Source organism: Epinephelus fuscoguttatus, linkage group LG24, assembly GCF_011397635.1.
Source record: "Epinephelus fuscoguttatus linkage group LG24, E.fuscoguttatus.final_Chr_v1".
Lineage (NCBI taxonomy): Eukaryota > Metazoa > Chordata > Actinopteri > Perciformes > Serranidae > Epinephelus > Epinephelus fuscoguttatus.
In genome coordinates, this window is record NC_064775.1 from 2,621,580 (window position 1) to 2,641,060 (window position 19,481).

General features: G+C 43.0%; 2 protein-coding genes across 6 annotated transcripts in view; both read right to left on the reverse strand.

Moving 5' to 3' along the window:
- Nucleotides 1-1,182: 1,182 nt before the first annotated feature.
- Nucleotides 1,183-19,481, reverse strand: part of ephx2 (epoxide hydrolase 2, cytoplasmic) — a 38,336-nt gene continuing 20,037 nt past the window's right edge. The window contains exons 18-19 of the mRNA XM_049570692.1: nt 1,692-1,772; nt 1,183-1,589 (exon numbers count right to left, since the gene is read on the reverse strand). Coding sequence (XP_049426649.1) covers nt 1,443-1,589; nt 1,692-1,772 — 228 coding nt within the window. The 3' untranslated portion in view covers nt 1,183-1,442. The remainder of the gene's footprint in view (nt 1,590-1,691; nt 1,773-19,481) is intronic.
- On the reverse strand, nt 3,489-18,084 carry LOC125885176 (NACHT, LRR and PYD domains-containing protein 3-like). Of its 5 annotated transcripts, XM_049570684.1 has the most exons (12): nt 18,058-18,084; nt 17,500-17,550; nt 15,949-16,059; nt 14,563-14,673; nt 12,923-13,033; nt 12,567-12,645; nt 12,265-12,451; nt 7,367-9,164; nt 6,339-6,512; nt 5,281-5,454; nt 4,662-4,708; nt 3,489-4,543 (listed from the first exon to the last, which is right to left on the reverse strand). In XM_049570684.1, exons 1-12 carry the CDS (start codon nt 18,063-18,065, stop codon nt 4,002-4,004), a joined length of 3,393 nt encoding a protein of 1,130 aa, XP_049426641.1. In that variant the 5' UTR covers nt 18,066-18,084; the 3' UTR covers nt 3,489-4,001. The 5 variants fall into 5 exon arrangements, with proteins under 5 accessions (XP_049426641.1, XP_049426644.1, XP_049426642.1 ...); XM_049570687.1 differs by lacking the exon at nt 15,949-16,059; XM_049570685.1 differs by lacking the exon at nt 14,563-14,673.

The following is a 19,481-nucleotide window of genomic DNA, read 5'->3' on the forward strand; positions in this document are numbered from 1 at the left end:
TGTCTCCTTGGGGTCATTTTGGGTCTCATTGGGGTCATTTTTTATCTTCTTGTCGTCAGTTTGTGTGTCTTTGTGGTCATTTTTGGGTCTCTGGGACCACTCTGTCTCCTTGTGGTCATTGTTGGGTCTGTGGGACCATTTTGTCTCTTTGTGGTCATTTTATGTCTCCTTGGAGTCATTTTGCACCTCATTGTCAGTTTGTGTTTCTCTTTGGGGTCATTTAGTGTGTCCTTGTGGTCATTTAGTGTCTCCTTGTGGTCATTTTAGGTCTCTTTTTGGTCATTTTGTGTCTCCTTCTGGTCATTTTTGGGTCTCTGGGACCATTTTGTCTCCTCGTGGTCATTTTGTGTCTCTTTGTGGTCATTTTGGATCTCTTTTTGGTCATTTTGTGTCTCCTTGTGGTCATTTAGTGTGTCCTTGTGGTCATTTTGTGTCTCTTTGTGGTCATTTTGTGTCTCCTTGTGGTCATTTAGTGTGTCCTTGTGGTCATTTTGTACCTCATTGTCAGTTTGTGTTTCTCTGTGGGGTCATTTTGTACCTCATTGTCAGTTTGTGTTTCTCTGTGGGGTCATTTTGTGTCTCCTTGTGGTCATTTTGTGTCTCTTTTTGGTCATTTAGTGTCTCCTTGTGGTCATTTTTGGGTCTCTGGGACCATTTTGTCTCCTTGGGGTCATTTTGCATTTAGTTGTTGTCAGTTTGTGTTTCTCTTTGGGGTCATTTTGTGTCTCCTTGTGGTCATTTAGTGTCTCCTTGTGGTCATTTTGCACCTCATTGTCAGTTTGTGTTTCTCTGTGGGGTCATTTTGTGTCTCCTTGTGGTAATTTTTGGGTCTCTTTGCAGCCATTTTGCATCTCATTATCAGTTTGTGTTTCTCTTTTTGGTCATTTTGTGTGTCCTTGAGGTCATTGTTGGGTCTCTGGGACCATTTTGTCTCTATGGGGTCATTTTGTCTTCTTGTCAGTTTCTGTTTCTTTTTTTGATCATTTTGTGTCTCCTTGTGGTCATTATATACCTCTGGGGTCATTTTATGCCTCTGGGGTCCTTGTGGGTCTCTTTCGAGTCATTTTGCATCTCATTGTCATTTCGTGTGTCTTTGTGGTCAGTCCGTGTCTCTGGGGTCATTTTGGGTCTCTTTGTGTCACTCGGTGTGTTTCCTGCTGCTACAATAAACACTCACAGCTGTTTAGTGACGTAGAACTTTAACACGTTTTCAAGGTTCATTAACAGAACAACATTTTTCATCATCAGTTACCCTGCTGTAATTGATCTGACTTATTAATTATTGATTACTGTGACAGAAATGTTAGAAAATGTCCATCAAACTTTACCCAACCAAAGGTGACGTCTTTCACTCCGAAACAACAAAATGTTACATTTGGGATTATTATATAATAAAAGAGAAACGTGATGTTCAGACAGAGATCAACTTTGCTGTGGCTCTGTCACAGTTTGGAGCCCACGCCGCCGCCTGCCGCCTCCTCCAGTGTTTCCTTCAGCCATGAAATCAAGATGCTTTTTGTCTCCGCCGGCTTGTCCATCTGAATCCAGTGTCCACACTCCTCTGTGTGTCCTCGTCTCAGGTTCGGGATCTGCGGTTCACAAACAGAGACAGCACATTCATTTCCAATAATCTATAATCACGCTGTCTGTGACTGAGGAGGACTGATTGATTGATGGTTTGTTTTCCTCACCAAGTCCTCCATCCCTTTGGACAAGGCCGGCAGCAGCACCGGGTCTTTACCTGCCGTCACCATCAGGGCGGGCGTCAGCACCTAACACACACACACACACAAAGAAAGTCTTTGGTTTTAAAATGTCACAAAGGGGCGTGTCTCTGACAGCCAATCACATGTGATCCCAGGGTCAACAGGGTCAACCACACCTGCAGCTACAACTCCTCACTGAAAGTGTCTAGGCTGAGTTAGGAGCTCTCTGAGAGTGTCCTCAGGACGTTTGTGCCCCAGATCTCCTTCACATGACACCACAGCAGTTTTCATTTGATGGAAACACAAAAGACTGGACTCCTGTCTGAGAGCAGCTGCTTTTAATCTGCTAAACGAAGGTGGAAGCCAATCAGCCTCCAGCTGCTGCAGGAACGCAGGACAGAAGACACAGCAGCCTGAAGGTGAGTCTGATCCACACGGACACTCTTTAACCAGCAGACCAAAATAGTGATGACTGCTCATTTTCGGAGAATTTGTCTTTCCCCTGCCTGGCTTAACACTGCTGCCTATGGCCATGTGTGAACCTGTCCGAAAACCACCCTAAACATTCGTTTTCAAAGCCATGAAACTCACCGAGTGGTCAGTCGTGTTCGTTGATGTTCTGACATAAAAATCGTAGGCTAAAGTCCGAGGGGTGGTGGATGGGTGCAACAAACACCGACCTTCACTCGAGAGAGCAGTGTTCACGTCCTGTAAGACTGCAAAGCCAAGCCCTGTTCTTTCTTCCGAAACCTAACCACGTGTATTTGTAGTTTTGATAGTAAAAAAAAACATCAGTTTGCGATGTTGAACCGACGTAGTGCTTTTATTTTGAAAGAGACTGTATGCAAACTGTACATTTCCTGTGAAAACAGAAGTGTATTTTGAAAACAGACAATGCATGTAACAGGCTGAAGTTGACACGGCGTCCCAGAACATCAACAACCAACACACCCAGGGTACCTTGGACGTAAGATTTCGACGACTTTGGAGTTAGATTGTGCTCTCTGTACCTATTGTTATCATTATTATTTTTATTATTAGTATTAGTATCATATAGGTATTCTTGAGCTGTATAACATCTCTTGCATCCTGTCAGCCATCTTGGTTTTCAGAGATTTGTGTTGCGGTGACAACACCTGGCCACTGGGTGGCAGTAGTATGGCATGACGCACAAGGTCCACTCTAGGGACTTAAATGTAAGTACAGCATCAAAACCCAGGCATATACAAGACAATGGTGTTTAAATATCTGTCCTCTGAAGTGACCACAATATGTGAAAGGGCTAGATAAGTGCCCAGACATTATATTTTAGTTTTTAAATTTGGCCCATGGTATCAAGTCTCAATTAAAAGTGTGTTGTATTCCCGACAACTGAATTTGTCCCCTCTCTCTTCAGCGGCACCAGCACTTAGGCATGTAAAAAACAAACAAACAAAAAAACACCTTAATTCACAGTACTGTTTATTAAAAGAGTTTGAGCTACAAATGTTAGCATATAGTCAATGAGACAACATGAATAAAAGCATATTGTAAAAACATAAAATGGAAATAATCCAAAAAGAAGAGTTTAAAAAACTGTTTTTTTAGTCTGTTCATTGGTGATCGTTCATTCTCTGGCAAGGCTCACTCTGTTTTCAAGTTTTACACAGTGTTTATACAGTGCAGTGGATAATTCCTGGACAGCTGCAGCTTGTGCTTATTTATAGAGGGTTATGGATAATTTTCAGACAACTGTTACTTGTACTAGTTTATGGGGTGTAGTGGATAATTCCTAGACATACAGGACAGTAGATAATTCCTGCTAGTTTGTACAGGACAGTGGATAATTCCTGGATGACTGCTGCTTGTGCTTGTTTTCACAGGGCAGTGGATAATTCCTGGACAACTGCAGCTTGCTCATACAGGGCAGTAGATAATTCCTGCTAGTTTGTACAGGACAGTGGATAATTCCTGGACGAATGCTACTTGTGCTTGTTTTAAACAGGGCAGTGGATAATTCCTGGACAACTGCAGCTTGCTCATACAGGGCAGTGGATAATTCCTGGTGGACTGCAGCTCCTTCGTGTGGGGTAGGCACAACAGAACAATCCACGTAATGGAGCGTTATAACGTCACAAAAATGCTCTGTAGAGCTGAGGGATACTCAAATAATAGTTTTCTGTGACTTCATCACGAGTCAGTTCTTTTACATTGCAACTTTTAAACAGTAGTTATTGATGTAAAGTCATTAGCTTTTAACGTAAACATAATTCAATTTTGCACAGTTTAAATTAGCTTGTCAGCAGTTGTCTTTCTTCACTCTCTGTTTGACAGTGCCTTCAGCGCACACAGAGACAGAGAGGAGCCTGGCCCCAAGCGGAACCCAAACCCAGGATAAAGAACGTCAGTGAACGTGGTGTAGAAGGTGTGAAGGTGGATCACTTTGTCAGATGAGACACTGTAGAAGGACAGAGTGCCAGCAGCCCAGTCCAGGTACACTCCCACTCTGTTGGAGGACGAGTTCGGGGGAGGATTTATGGGTGTGCTGCTTTTATTGTGCAAAGCAGAGTAAACACCTTGACAGCAGTACAAACTCCAGGAGCGCTCGTTCCCTCCAAACCAACAGTCATCATTATCTTTGAAAGTCACGGCGATATTGACCTCTCTTTCCCATTCAACCTCCCAGTAACAACGACCAGTCAGACCGTTTCTACATCGCAACTGGGGCCACGTGATGTATCTCTCTGGATGAGCGGGATATTGCTCTTCATCAATTAATGGCATGACCTTTGTGTTGTTGTCTAGAAGGGAGAGATATCTGTTTGTTGTATTGGGGTCGAGTTTAAGGTCACAGGCATCTGAGAGAAAGAACAAACCAAAAAATTAATGACATCACAGTTTTAAGACAAGTTTTCCATCTAAACAGTTGAACAAGTTCAGCTTTTAGTTCAAGAATCAAATTGAAAATACACTTACACTTCCTGAAAACTCGTTTCAACCACTGGACGCCATTAGGGTACAATCTGCAACGAAGAATTTACCTTTTAATCAATGTAACATCGGCTGAAATATGCACTCACTGTCCACTTTAGTAGGTACACCTGTTCAACTGCTCGTTAATGCAAATATCTACCCAATAAATACCCAAAAAGAGAAAATATCCAGTGAGCCAAAATGCCTTGTTGATGCCAGAGGTCAGAGGAGAATGGCCAGACTGGTTCAAGATGATAGAAAGGCAACAGGAAGTCAAATAAGCACTGGTTCCAACCAAGGTGTGCAGAAGACCATCTCTGAAGCAACAACACCTTGTCCAACCTTGAAGCAGATGGGCTACAGCAGCAGAAGACCACACCAGGTGCCACTCCAACTTGACAGTGAGTTCACTGTACTCCAGTGGCCTCCACAGTCACCAGATCTCAATCCAGTAGAGCACCTTTTTGGATGCGGTGCACCTTGTTGAATCTATGACATCAATACTTAAAAATGGGGTCCGACCTGGTACCAGCAAGGTGTACCTAATAAAGTGGCTGGTGAGTGTTTTACAGACACTTTTGTTTCCAGCTCTAGAGCCTTCAAGAGCAAGCCTCCCACCTACCTGAGAGTGTCAAGTCTCCAGTGTGGACTCTCCAGTCCAGCTGTCAGAGGCTGCACTCCTGAGTCTCCGAGGTGATTGTAGCTCAGGTCCAGTTCTCTCAGATGGGAGGGGTTGAGGTTCAGAGCTGAGGCCAGAGAAGCACAACCTTCTTCTGTGATCAGACAGCTTGACAACCTATTAAGACGCCAAAAGAGAACACTTAAATCTCACATCAGATCTTGATGAACAAATATTCACGTTGAAAATCTTTACTGATGTACAATTTGTTGTTGAGAACAAAATGACGAAACAACAGTCAGTGGGAACCAAAATCATCGACCCACCGAGGGCTGGATTCAAAATCACACTGAAAATCAAAGTAAATAATTGGCAATTCATAATGTGACTTAGTGCCTGTATGACCTCCTGACAACGTCTGGGCATGCTCCTGATGAGTCGGTGGATGGTGTCCTGGGGGATCTCCTCCCTGACCTGGATCAGGGCATCAGTGAGCTCCTGGACAGTCTGTACTTGAGGGCGTCGGATGCACCGATACGTAACGTCCCATGGGTGCTCAATTGGATTTAGGTCAGAGGAACGAGAGGGCCAGTCAATGGCATCAATGCATTTATCATCCAGGAACTGCCTACACACTCTGGACTCATGAGGCCTGGCATTGTCCTGCACCAGGAGGAACCCAGGGCCCTCTGCACCAGCGCAAGGTCTGACAGTTGCTCTGTGCCATCATGGAGAGGCTGGACTACCTGTGCAAACTGATTGGGCTGCAGATACCGCCTGCCACCAGTAGTGACAAGGACACGAGCAGAAGACCAAACTCCTGCTCACTAAGATGGATTTGAGCAAAATTGCAACGGAAATTTGAGACAAATACATCTACTGAACGCATAACAAATGTCTTAGATCTTTTACTTAACCTGTAAAAAATGGAAGCAAAAACAAAAGTACTGCATTTAAATTTTTGTTCGGTTAGTGTAGATAGATAGATAGATAGATACTTGCTTTGCCTTTTAAGTGAAGAGATAAATGGCCATCTGCTGACTATCTTAATAAACCCTAACCTGAGAGTTTCCAGCGTACAGTTTGGACTCCCCAATCCAGCCGCCAGCAGTTTCACTCCTGAATCCTGCAGGTTGTTGTCACTCAGGTCCAGCTCTCTCAGACAAGAAGACTGGGAACTGAGAACTGACGCCAGAGCTTCACAGCTTCTTTCTGACAGATTACAGCCACTTAGCCTGAAGAAACCACAAGAAAAGGAATGACATCTTCGAAAAAGACACTGGGCATCATTCAGGAAATGATATAAGAACAAATGTTCTCTTATTTTTGTACTTATATTTATTCGTACCCACTGATTTCTGGGATTCACCAATGTTTTTTTTAATTTGCTCTTTTCTTAGGTAATAGACATTTTTACGAGTGGCCAAGAGCACTCTGGCCAAGATGGGAGAAAAAAATCAGTTTCACTGTACACAAGTTGTTGCCCAATGTGAGGAAACATATGTTTTGAATTTGAGAAATAGATTGCCCAGAGCACTTTCTTTTAAAACCATTTTTCTTTTAATTTCAGCTACTGTGCATCTCTACGCTGACCAGCAATGTAATGTAGCCAAGTTCCTAAACCCAACCACGTGTTTTTGTTGCCTAAACCCAACCACATGTTTTTGTTGCCCAAACCCAACCACGTGTTTTTGTTGCCTAAACCCAACCACATGTTTTTGTTGCCTAAACCCAACCACGTATTTTTGTTGCCTAAACCTAATCACATGTTTTTGTTGCCTAAACCTAACCACGTGTTTTTGTTGCCTAAACCCAACCATGTGCCTTTGTTGCCGAAACCCAACCATGTGTTTTTATTGCCGAAACCCAACCACGTGGTTTTGTTGCCTAAACCCAACCACATGCTTTTGTTGAAGGAAAAAAGGTCAATTTGCGGTGTTGTACCGACGTAGTGCGTTTGTTTTGAAAGAGACTGAATGTAAACGTTAAATTTCCTGTGAAAACAGAAGTGTGTCTTGAAACCGTTGCTGCATGAGGCCCAGTGTTTAATGAATGTGTATTGAATCTTTCCACCTGTCTCTGTACTTACAGAGCTTTGTTGGAGGCTTTGACCACTGGCAGCAGCCTCAGAAGAGCCTCCTCTGAAGCAGAGTATTTCTTCAGGTCAAACACATCCAAGTTTTGTTCTGATGACAGTAAAGTGAAGACCAGAGCTGACCAATCAGCAGGAGAGAGATCATCTGTGGAGAGACGTCCTGAACTCAGGTACTGTTGGATCTCTTCCACCAGAGAATGATCCTTCACTTCATTCAGACAGTGGAAAAGATTGATGCTTCTCTCAGGAGGTGGATTCGTCCTGATCCTCTCCTTGATGTATTGGATTGTTTCCTGATTATTCTGTGGGCCTTTTACTTTCTCTGTCAGCAGGCCTTGGAGGTGTCTCTGATTGGTCTCTAGTGAGAGACCCAGGAGGAAGCGGAGGAACAAGTCCAGGTGTCCATTTGGACTCTGTAAGGCCTTGTCCACAGCACTCTGGTGGAGATGTATGAGTTTAGGTTTGTCTCTGAAGACTTTAGACCTTTGGGATGTTGTTTGTTGTTCTTCCATCAGATTGACTCCAGAGTTGATGAAGGTCAGATGGACATGAAGAGCAGCCAGAAACTCCTGAACACTCAGATGGACGAAGCAGAACACCTTGTCCTGGTACAGTCCTCTCTCCTCTTTAAAGATCTGTGTGAACACTCCTGAGTACACTGAGGCTGCTCTGATATCGATGCCACACTCTGTCAGGTCTGATTCATAGAAGATCAGGTTGCCTTTCTGCAGCTGATCAAAAGCCAGTTTTCCCAGAGACTCAATCATCTTCCTGCTCTCTGGACTCCAGTGATGATCTGTCTCAGCTCCTCCATCATACTTGATGTTCTTCACTTTGGTCTGAACCACCAGGAAGTGGATGTACATCTCAGTCAGGGTCTTGGGCAGCTCTCCTTCCTCTCTGCTCTTCATCACATCCTCCAGAACTGTAGCAGTGATCCAGCAGAAGACTGGGATGTGGCACATGATGTGGAGGCTTCGTGATGTCTTGATGTGGGAGATGATTCTTCTAACCTGCTTCTTTCTGAATCTCTTCCTGAAGTACTCCTCTTTCTGTGGGTCAGTGAACCCTCTGACCTCTGTCACCATGTCAACACAGTCAGGAGGGATCTGATTGGCTGCTGCAGGTCGTGTGGTTATCCAGAGGCGAGCAGAGGGAAGCAGTTTCCCCCTGATGAGGTTTGTCAGCAGCACATCCACTGAGGTGGACTCTGTAACATCAGTCAGGATCTCATTGTTGTGGAAGTCCAGAGGAAGTCGACACTCATCCAGACCGTCAAAGATGAACACAACCTGGAACTCTTCAAACCTGCAGATTCCTGCTTCTTTGGTTTCAGTAAAGAAGTGATGAACAAGTTCCACCAAGCTGTACTTTTTCTCTTTCAGCACATTCAGCTCTCTGAAAGTCAATGGAAATGTCAACTGTATGTCCTGGTTGGCTTTGTCTTCAGCCCAGTCCAGAGTGAACTTCTGTGTTAAGACTGTTTTCCCAATGCCAGCCACTCCCTTTGTCATCACTGTTCTGATTGGTTCGTCTCTTCCAGGTGAGGCTTTAAAGATGTCTTCACACCTTATTCTTGATTCTAGTCTGTCTGGTTTCCTGGATGCTGTTTCAATCTGTCTGACCTCATGTTCATCATTGACCTCTGCAGTCCCTCCCTCTGTGATGTAGAGCTCTGTGTAGATCTGATTCAGAAGGGTTGGGTTTCCTGCTTTAGCGATCCCCTCAAACACACACTGGAACTTCTTCTGCAGGTTAGATTTGAGTTTACTCTTGGACATAGCAGAGATTTCTGGATAAGGAAACGACAAATTAACAATAGACAGATCAGTCCTATTCATAACAACAGATACGATACATCAACAATACATATCCCCCACACATTTTGGGTTTGCTTGACCTTATACTTCATTCTACTTAACTCAGACCTGTTGTCCTTGTTCGTGGACACTTTTTGTGCCATCTAGTGGCAGTAAGAGCACAATACACTAATCCATGTAAAAACAAGATGGTGGCCATCTCTGCCAGGTCAGCCTGCAGCTGATCCCGATACAAAAGTGGACAAGGTCCAAAACCTGATCACATGTTATGGTTGGAACTTGTTTATTTATGATGAATAATGTTTGTCGGTTTATATGGCAACAAAGTTGACAAATTTTAGCAACAGGAACAAGATAAGACACTGTTAATTAGCAAGTACTTGTTTGAGGACAATGGGACATTATTGTCATCTTGTTTGAGGACACTGGGACATTATTATAGTTAACAATGTTTAGGTTTTTATACTTACCAGGTCCTACTGATCCCAAATAGCTAGGAGAGATTAAACATGCATACCAACCAAAGGTTCGGGTCTCAGGAGGATATGAATTCTTGAGTCACATCCGAAACTGTGTTTTGTGAGGTCACGCTGACCTTGACCTTTGACCACCAAAATCTAGTCAGTTTATCGTTGAGTCCAAGCAGGCGTTTGTGCCAAATTTGAAGAAATTCTCTTGAGGTGTTCTTGAGGAAACGTGTTCATGAAAATGAGAAGGATGGACACATCAGATGTATGTATGTATGTATAGACAACCCGAAAACATAATGCCTCTAGCCACAGCTATCAGTGTCACAGAAGCATAGAAACTATGATGGCGTTTGTCGAAACCCTTCCGCTCTGAGGCGAAGATGAGAAGTTGACCAGCTAAAAATAGATCTTTGGTAATAAAAACTATGATGAAATGGATGTTTTGTTTTTGTTGACAAAATGAGACGGGGCTAAAATGTTAGTGGTGGACTAACAAACATTCAAAATGAGATTAGAGGAGAACAGAATGATAGGTTTTTTTAATGAAACATAATTGTATAATGTTTTAAACTGGGAAGCTGAGAATGGACATGCTTGCAATTATTTTGTAATGCCGTATGAGGAGTTTGAGATCAGGGCGCCAATGGGTTGGTAAACTTCGGTAAATAGTCAGCACCAGCATGTTTAGCCAGCCTGCAAAGCACAAGAGCAACATTTGTGATTCAGCAGTAAATAATCAGCCATGTGCGTCTGACTGTGGATGGTGGAGGTGTTGAATGGATTTGCGGAGTTTGTTAGTTGCAGCGGTGGCTGTTAGCAGCTAGCTTGGTTTGTTAATGAGCAGTTGAAATCACCAAATCTGTAAGAGGACACAGGTTTTTAACCTCCAGACGAACATGTTGTGATCTAAGAAAGAATCCAGGCGAGATCCATAAGTCAGAGTTAAAATAGTTGGCGCCATGATACCTTTACACAGGTGCAAAATCCTTTCTTTGCCTGTTTTAAAGCATTATGCAGGGTTTTGGTCATGTTCATTTTTTCCCTTCAACTGGACTTCCTGGAATATCTTTGTTCATCTCACTGCTACCTTTAATAACATGCAGTGCCCCCACTAACGCAGCCTAAAGTATTGTTTCAACACAGGGCTATGTTTAATCTGAATACCCACTGAGAAGCTGAAGGCACTAGACATTGTGGGGCAGTTTTGATTGACAGTATCTTATGGAAGTTGGAGAATGTGCTGCATTCTCTGCTGGATGGTTCACTTAACCAGTTAGGCTAGTTGCTAAATTTGTCATTCTGTTGTTGAGGGCTGGATACCAAGTGTACAGTGAGATTACCAGAGCTAGAAACAGCTGCTGACAGTGATTGATCAGAAGGTTGAAGCTAAAGTATATGGTAATGTGCCAGAAAAAAATTGGCCCAAACACTCTCTTGGACTCCATGATGAACTGATCAGATTTTAGTGGTCAAAGGTCACTGTGATCGTGTATCCGTCTCATTCTCAGGAACACAATATCTAAATAAGACCTTGAATGATTGTGAACAAACTTTCACTTTGACTCAACAATGAACGAACAAGATTCTGGTGGTCAAATGTCAAGGTCACCATGACCTTGCATCCATCTCATTCTAAGAAATGTGATATCCAAATAAGACCCTGAGTGAGTGTGAACACGATGGCTCAAGGACGCCTCAAGGTAATTCCTTTAAATTTGGCACAAACGTCCACTTTGAGTCGAGGATAATCTGATTAGAATTTGGTGGTCAAAGGTCAAAGTTTAAGGACACTGAGACCTCATCCGTCATGTTCTTGGGAATGTGATATCTCCAGAATACCTTTGGGGAATTTCTTTGAATTCAGCACAAATGTCCACTTGGACTCTACAATTGACTGATGAGATTTTGGTGGTCACAGTTCAAGGTCACTTTGACCTTGCATCCTTCTCACTCTTGCGAGCGCGATATCTAATGAATGCCTGAGAGAATTTCTTCAAATTTGCCACAAACGTCCACTTGGGCTGAAGAATAACTTAAGTAGAATTTGGTGGTTGGAAATGTCCAAAAAAATGCACAGATGTGGCAGAATAAATTGAAAATGGCTGACTTCATGTTGAGATTAGGGCATGTCTCCAAATAACTACTTGTATGTCTTGGGACGTTACATGTGCCTACCAAGTTGCGTACATACAGGTCAAACCAGCTTTGGTGGCTGCTTTGTATAAATTCAATAGGGGGCACTACTGAGCCATTTTGTGACACCTGTGAGCCAGACCTATATCACATGTAATTTTTCGAGTTCTCGAGCACCTTAAGCCCTTCAAAAATGTGATTCTGTTTGGAGAAAAGTAATGAGAATTCCTTCAGTTTCAAAAGGGCCTTTGCGACCACCTGCAGTCTGTGATTGGACCCCAATAAGGAAAAGAGGCCATTTCCAATAAATGTACTGAACTAATATTCCCAAGTTAAGACATTCAAATGCATTCTAGTCCATTTCTTGACGTATTCTGTGTATCAATAAAAAGCAAAAAGTCTTTGTTAGTGGTTTATTTGATGAACTGCAGGTTTTAGGTATAGCCATAATCTATTAAAATCCTCTTACTGCTCTGCAGGCAGTCAGCCAGCTCCTCCTGCTTCTTTCTCCTCAGGAAGTCCAGTGTGAACTTCAGAAGTGCCTCATACTCCTCCTCACCCTGTCTCTCTGAGCATTCCTGGTAATCGGGACTCAAAATCCTCTGAAACTTCTTCAGCCCCTCCCTCACAAACGTGACAATGTTCTCCAGAGGAAGCTGTGAAAAATATCAAAGCACTATTACTTATATTATGCAGCCTCAAATCCATCTCTGTGTCTTAAAACTTGCCACTCTAAAGCTGTTGAAGTAAAAAAGTTGTGTATATACAAACCATAAATATTGAGTCTTGGTTTGTTTGAGAATGCTTTGCACCGTCACATCTGGGAACCTCTGACCTCTCTGGAGTGAATCTGAGGAAAACATGAGGGGAAACAGCTGTCATTACATCCCCCTTATTTGTGGGGGTGGAGGTAGAGTTTCTTTCCATGTAGTTTGTTGGTTGTAATATGTCGGTGTGAGTAACTTGATATGCTCATTTTTCAATATGGTTCACAACAATTGTAATTCTAACAACAAACCAGCAGAGGTTGCTCTGGTGAGGTAAATGTAAACATGGGAAGTATTTGAACAAATGAGCAGTGTTGTCTTTTTACAAAACAAACTTCACTGTCGTTGTTTTATCCCCACCTGTTACTGTCAGGGTGGTGTTCATTTGTGAAGTTCTTAGGTTCACCCATGGACTGCTCACTCTTCATGGACACACAGCTGACTGGAGACACTGGTCTCTCCTGTTGCACACTGATGGAGACACATGATTTGATCTCATCAAATGAAACTAAAAATTGTGATTACATTTTAGGTATATCTCTGTATGTCAGTGCCTTTTGTAAAGTTACCAAGCCAGTTATCTGTGGCTGGCAGGTGTTCCTGGCTGGCTGCCATGTTAAAGGTCAGTTAGCCTCAAAAACAGTCGTAATGCCAGAAAGCCTCCAGAACCATCTATTTGTGAGGATGACCAAATTAATTTCATCCTAACAGTAGCCCCTTTTACACTGCCTGTTCAAGGCAGGAATTTCACACCGTTATGCCACCTCTCTGTTCTGTATATAACGTACAATTGCAGTATGGGGGGACAGAGTTGTCTCGCCTTTAAGCCGCTACAGGAGGTAGTAACAGTGCTGAAACAGTGTCTGTATAACAGGACAGCCGACAGGACAGGACCATGGGCAGATGGGTGTGAAGCTTTGATGACATATTATGTGTGAACTCGAAAGATGTAAAAAGCTGCTATTAGCAGTTAGCATCTAACTCAAAGAAGAAGAACAATGTCCCTAAAGTCAATGTAAAGACATGATTAGATGCAAATTCCTGCCGGGTGGTGTGATGGACGCAATGGATATCTGGCAAATGACACAAAATATGCCAATTAAGTGGCGTGAATGAAGCGGGTAGCATGATTTTGTGTTACATACAACAGAGTTGAAAAATCAGAACCTCAGCAACCAAAAAACTAGCGTTCAAACTCAAGTGTGTAACGCAATGTGAAAATTCCTATCAAGTTTGGTGTGAACACATCACAACAAAGGGCACGAATAAAACAATTTTGCTCAAGTGAATTAAATGGAAAGTCCATGTTAAGACGTGATGAGACACAAATTCCTGCAGGGCAGCACGGCGGGCGCAATGGACGAGAAGGATGTGATGTGAATGAGCCAAAATAAGCAGCACAAATGAACCTAGTAGCGCAATTTCACATCATATGCTTATTTGCAAAAGTTGAAAAATCTGAACTTCAGTGTCCAATTTGTGCAGCGACAGCCAATCAGCATTGAGATTCTCCAGGGATCCAAATGTCCACAGTTTGTGAAAACAATGAGGTCCAGGAGCTCTTTACCCTCTGAGCAGAGGACGAGATCAGCCGCCATATAACAGAGACGGTAAATGATGATTATACGTTAACTGCTGACGTGTATGTTATATGTCACACCAGAGGCCGATGCTGCTGTGTTAAACGTCACATCTGTCATCTCTCTTTTGGGAGCGGAATGATGCCACCATCATTTGGTTCTGTGTAAAAATGGAAAGGCAGTATGAAGATGGGACTTTGTAGCTACTCTATGGCGCCATCTCTGTGTAAAAAGGGCTAACGTCATGCTACTTTTGCCTTTGTTTGTGAAACAGAGCAGTCATTGTTCAGGAAACCAGCAGAGGTCACTCTGGTGAGGTAAATGTAAACATGGGTTGTATTATTGAAGTATTTCAACAAATGAGCAGTGCTGTCTTTTTACAAACCAAACTTCTTTTCACTGTCGTTGTTTTATCCCCACCTGTTACTGTCAGGGTGGTGTCCATTTGTGAAGTTCTTAGGTTCACCCATGGACCGCTCACTCTTCATGGACACACAGCTGACTGGAGACACTGGTCTTTCCTGTTGGACACTGATGGAGACACATGATGTCAACTGCAAGTAGGTGACAATAAGTTTGGTGCTTTTATTGTTTCAGACATCTGAACTGCTGCCCACATCTTTTTTTTACTAAGTCAAACAGGTCAGGCAGGCCTCTACAAGTAGTCACTATTTCACCAAGCTTCCAGATCCGTCTATTTCAGACGATCTCTGAGGCTGAAATGAACTTCATCCTAATAATGTCACGTTAGTTCTGCCTTTGTTCCTGAGAGCGAACCCCGACTCTAACCGAGGCCTCAAGGATCCTACATGAAGACGCTGCCTAATGTGTTCACAACAAATACAATGCAAAATTGAACACTAGAATATTTTGTGGTGACTCGCTTCATACGCAAAAACAACACGTGAAATTGCTGAATCGACAGATCGACTTCAGCCGGTTCATCCTCGGCATCATACATCTCTGGAGGATCTCATTGCTGATTGGCTATCTCGACGTCAATTGGTCGCGAAATCGTGCTACTTGGTTCATTCACGCCGCTTAATTCGCATCATTCATGTCACATCCATCACAGTGCCCAGCGGGAAGTCAAATCTAATGGTGTCTTTACATCGACTTTACATGTAAACACTGTTTGAATGTTAGAATATTTTGTATCGACTCACTTCATGCATAAATAATTCATGTCGTACAAGCGTGAAATCACTGATGAATTCATGAACTTCTGCCGGGACATCCTCTGCGTCGTACGTTCCCGGTGGATCTCAGTGCTGATTGGCTATCACGGTGCAAACTGGTCGCTGAAGTTCAGATTTTTCAACTCATGCAAATACATGTATGATGTAAAATTGCACTACTTACTTAATTCCCATAATTCGCATCAATTGTACCGGCCCGAGGGGAATTTGCGTCCTATCGCGTCTTTACATTGACTTTCCACCTAATTCAATCGCGCAGATTGTTTTATTCGTGCATTACATTATAAATGTGCATTATTTGCCCAATTTGAACGTTAGAATATTTTGTGTTGGTTCTCGTGTCATACACACATTAAATCACTGAATCAAAGAATGAACCTCCGCCGCTACCTCCTCAGCGTCATACATCCCCGGAGGATCTCAATGCTGATTGGCTATCACGGTGTAAATCGGTCGCTGAAGTTCAGATTTTTCAACTTTTGCAAGTAAGTGTATGACGGGAAATCACACTTCTCCCTTATTCGTATTATTATTATATTTGAACAAATGAGCAGTGCTGTCTTTTTACAAACCAAACTTCTTTTCACTGTCGTTGTTTTATCCCCACCTGTTACTGTCAGGGTGGTGTCCATTTGTGAAGTTCTTAGGTTCACCCATGGACCGCTCACTCTTCATGGACACACAGCTGACTGGAGACACTGGTCTTTCCTGTTGGACACTGATGGAGACACATGATTTCAACTGCAAGTAGGTGGAGATAACACTCAGAGTAATGTACAACCCAATCAAAGCACGGTTAAACATTTATTGTTTAGTTTTCTCAAACTAAGCATTTTATAAAATGTAGTGTATTATCAAACATGTAGAAGACAATAAGTTACACTGAGTAGAATTTTTCTGTGGCAATAACATTTTCCAAATTATTCTTTATTTTGACTCAACCCTACAAACACCATCCTGCTGCCACAAATACTCCCTACAGCACCAAATGTGGATCAATCTGCTGCTGAAAATAGACCTAGACAAATGCACTCTTTCCTCCTGTTTGATAAAAACTACATTCTGTATAAAGGAAATGGCTGAGACTTTTTGAACCTGGAACTATATTTGTGTTTTTGAATACTTTCACTAGGAACCAATGGGATTGGAGCTGAGAGCCACAGACAGGAAGTCAGAAAGTACGGAGAGACGAGCTGAAGGCCCAGATACACCTGAATCAGAGAACTACCTGTGACAAAGGCCAACTGTTGCTTTGCCTCACATCAGCTGCGTCTTAGTCAGAACGTTACACCTGAACACACGACACAGATGACAGCCGACAGCCAACCAGCATGAAGCTCTGCGCCTGGGTAAGAGGAAGTAACTCTCCATACTAGCAAATGGTGGTAGTCTGTATTCACCCCTCAAAAGAGGAAAATGGAAGACCCACAGGACGGATTTAAGACACTAGGTAGGCCCTGATCACACAGAAAGAGTTTTAGCAGCTAGAGGCGCTTTTTGTAATTGTTTTTAATGATAATGAAGCTTGTTGTGTTGCAATGCACCTGGTGTTTCTGGACGGTAAGTGCTTGGCGTTATTGCAGGATACAATAAAAGTAGTCTGAGTGGGCGGAAGTTCGCTGCATAGATCAGCCTCTCATTGGGTGGAACAAGCCACCCGCTGAAGTCCCGCCCTACCACCTCCGGTTGCAGTTTTCAACACGTCCTTTACTAACTTTTGCGGTGTTTGATCTTGCGGGGATGTCGCCATTTTTCTGCCATGGTCCGCGTCCTGTAGGTGATATTTTTGTGGGCGTGTTACACCAAAACCTGTTTCCCCCCGGCAATATTTTTGCAAGCGCACCGTTGCTATGGCACCGCCCAGAACGATTGTGATTGGTTGAAAGAAGTACAAGCAGCCGGGGCGTTTTTTTCTCCAATCTTAAAGTGAGAGTCGGCCCAGCCAGACCTTTCTTTTCTTGAGAAAGGTCTGGTGAGCGAGACTACAATAACAGTAACAGTCGATTGATTACACAGGAAGGTCAGGGTAACGAGGTGATGGGGTGGTTGCCTGGCAACAATAAAAAGGTGCAGCCATAAAAACTAGGGAGATGAGATGAGTTTTGTTGACATAAACAAAAAGTACAGAATAATGTTGACCGTCGTCTTTAATTCGTACCTTTTACCAGCCAAGTCAGGTCCATGTTCGAGCATAGAGTTATGTTTGATCCTGAGAGAGAGAGAGAGACCCAACAGTGAGAACACTTATCTGTTTTCTCATCCACCAGCTGTTAGATAAGAAGACAATTTCCAGCTAGGCATTGACAAGAAAAGTATTATCAACCAAAGGTATGTAATTCTGGATGGCTGTTAATTGTTGAGTCTCATCCCCAGGCTGTCAAATACAGACAAATTGTCACACTCCTTAGTATCTCATAACGACACACAGGCCAAACAGCTGAAACGCAGCAGTTAACATTGTGAAACGGTTGTGGTCAGATTTAGAATAAAGATGTTTTAGATGAAAATAAGTACGCTTGTTACGTAACGTAATGTAACGTAGGGTTACACCCCTCAGCGTCGATATCACACACCAAGGGGCGTGACAAAGTGGTGGTATTTGACGACCTGGCAATGAGATGGGACTGCCAGACCGAACACCATACACATTATGAACATAATCACAACTGACAAACTGGCTTCACACTATCACTCTGACGTTTTGATAATCACAAACCTATCCATGCTCCAAGTTGTGCTCCAGCATGCTGAAAAGAAAAGAAAGAAAACCAAAGTAAGGCAAGGAGGAGAAACCTTTTTATTCTGACCTGTCTGAACTGAACTGTAAGAGTCGTGGTTATTCTCAGATCTGATTTTCATTTGTAAACATTTTTGCCTGTGGAGGAATGCAGCCAAACTGCATAACACACTCACACACGTCATTCTCACGTAGTTACCACCGAAACCATGTGCAGTACAATCATCTTTTATATAGGTGTGTCCACAAACAATGCACATTAACCGGAATGATCAGCTGGTGAGGAGATAGGCGCCAACATCTCTGACTCATCCTCAGTCCGCCTTTCATGCTCTGTCTAGATATGTGGTTCATGGGTGCATTCAGAGCGGATTTTAAGTAAGGAGTTTGTAGATAATACACTTTACTTTGAAGTACGGTGGATTTCCAGTGCAGAGCTTTTTATTTGATGTGCCATTTCCTGGTGAGAACTAAGTGACTAACAGACAGCGACTTAATTAAACCATCCATTAAAACATCTCAGTACAGCCAGTCTCTGTAACCCACCATTAAGTTTAAAAAAAAGTCAGATAGTCTGACGTAAAACCACACTGTCTCCCTCCAACTCTCCGCCAGATTCAGGTTCACCAGCTGCCCACTGTGAGCGGAGACAGACGCCGAATTTCTTTCACACATTGTTATAAACTAAAACTTAATGTAAATAAAGTTTATGGTCCAGGTGTCATTGGATACTTAGTAATCTTACTATATAATGAGGAAAACTCTGTGTGTGTGTGTGTGTGTGTGTGTGTGTGTGTGTGTGTGTGTGTGTGTGTTCCAGGTTTTTCTCCTCACTGACTTGGTCAGTCCATGTGAAATTTGGCACAGTGGTAGAGGGTCATGGGAGGATGCCAATGAAGCAATATTACATCAATTGGCCAAAGGGGGGCGCTATAGCAACCCATTGAAATGTCAAACTTTGAATGGGCATATCTCATGCCCCGTATGTGGTAGAGACATGAAACTTTGCACAGAGATGCCTCTCCTCATGAGGAACACATTTGCCTCAAGAACCCATAACTTCCGCTTATATAGATTTTCCACCATTTTGAATTTTTTGAAAAACACTTCAAATGGATCTCTTCCTAGGAAGTTTGAGCGATCTGCATGAAACTGGGTGAACATAATCTAGGGAGCAATATCTAAAGTTCCCTCTTGGCAAAAGTTGGAAAACTTCCTAAAACTGAGCTTCTATAAGGCAATGAATATTGCGGAGGGCGTGGCTCATCACATAAAGGTGTAGAACATCTCAAGGGTTTCACCCATCACCACGCAACTTTGTAGGCATATGACCACACATAATCTGAGGGGACCCCTCCATTATTGACCCCATCAAACAAAATGGGGGCGCTAGAGAGCTCATT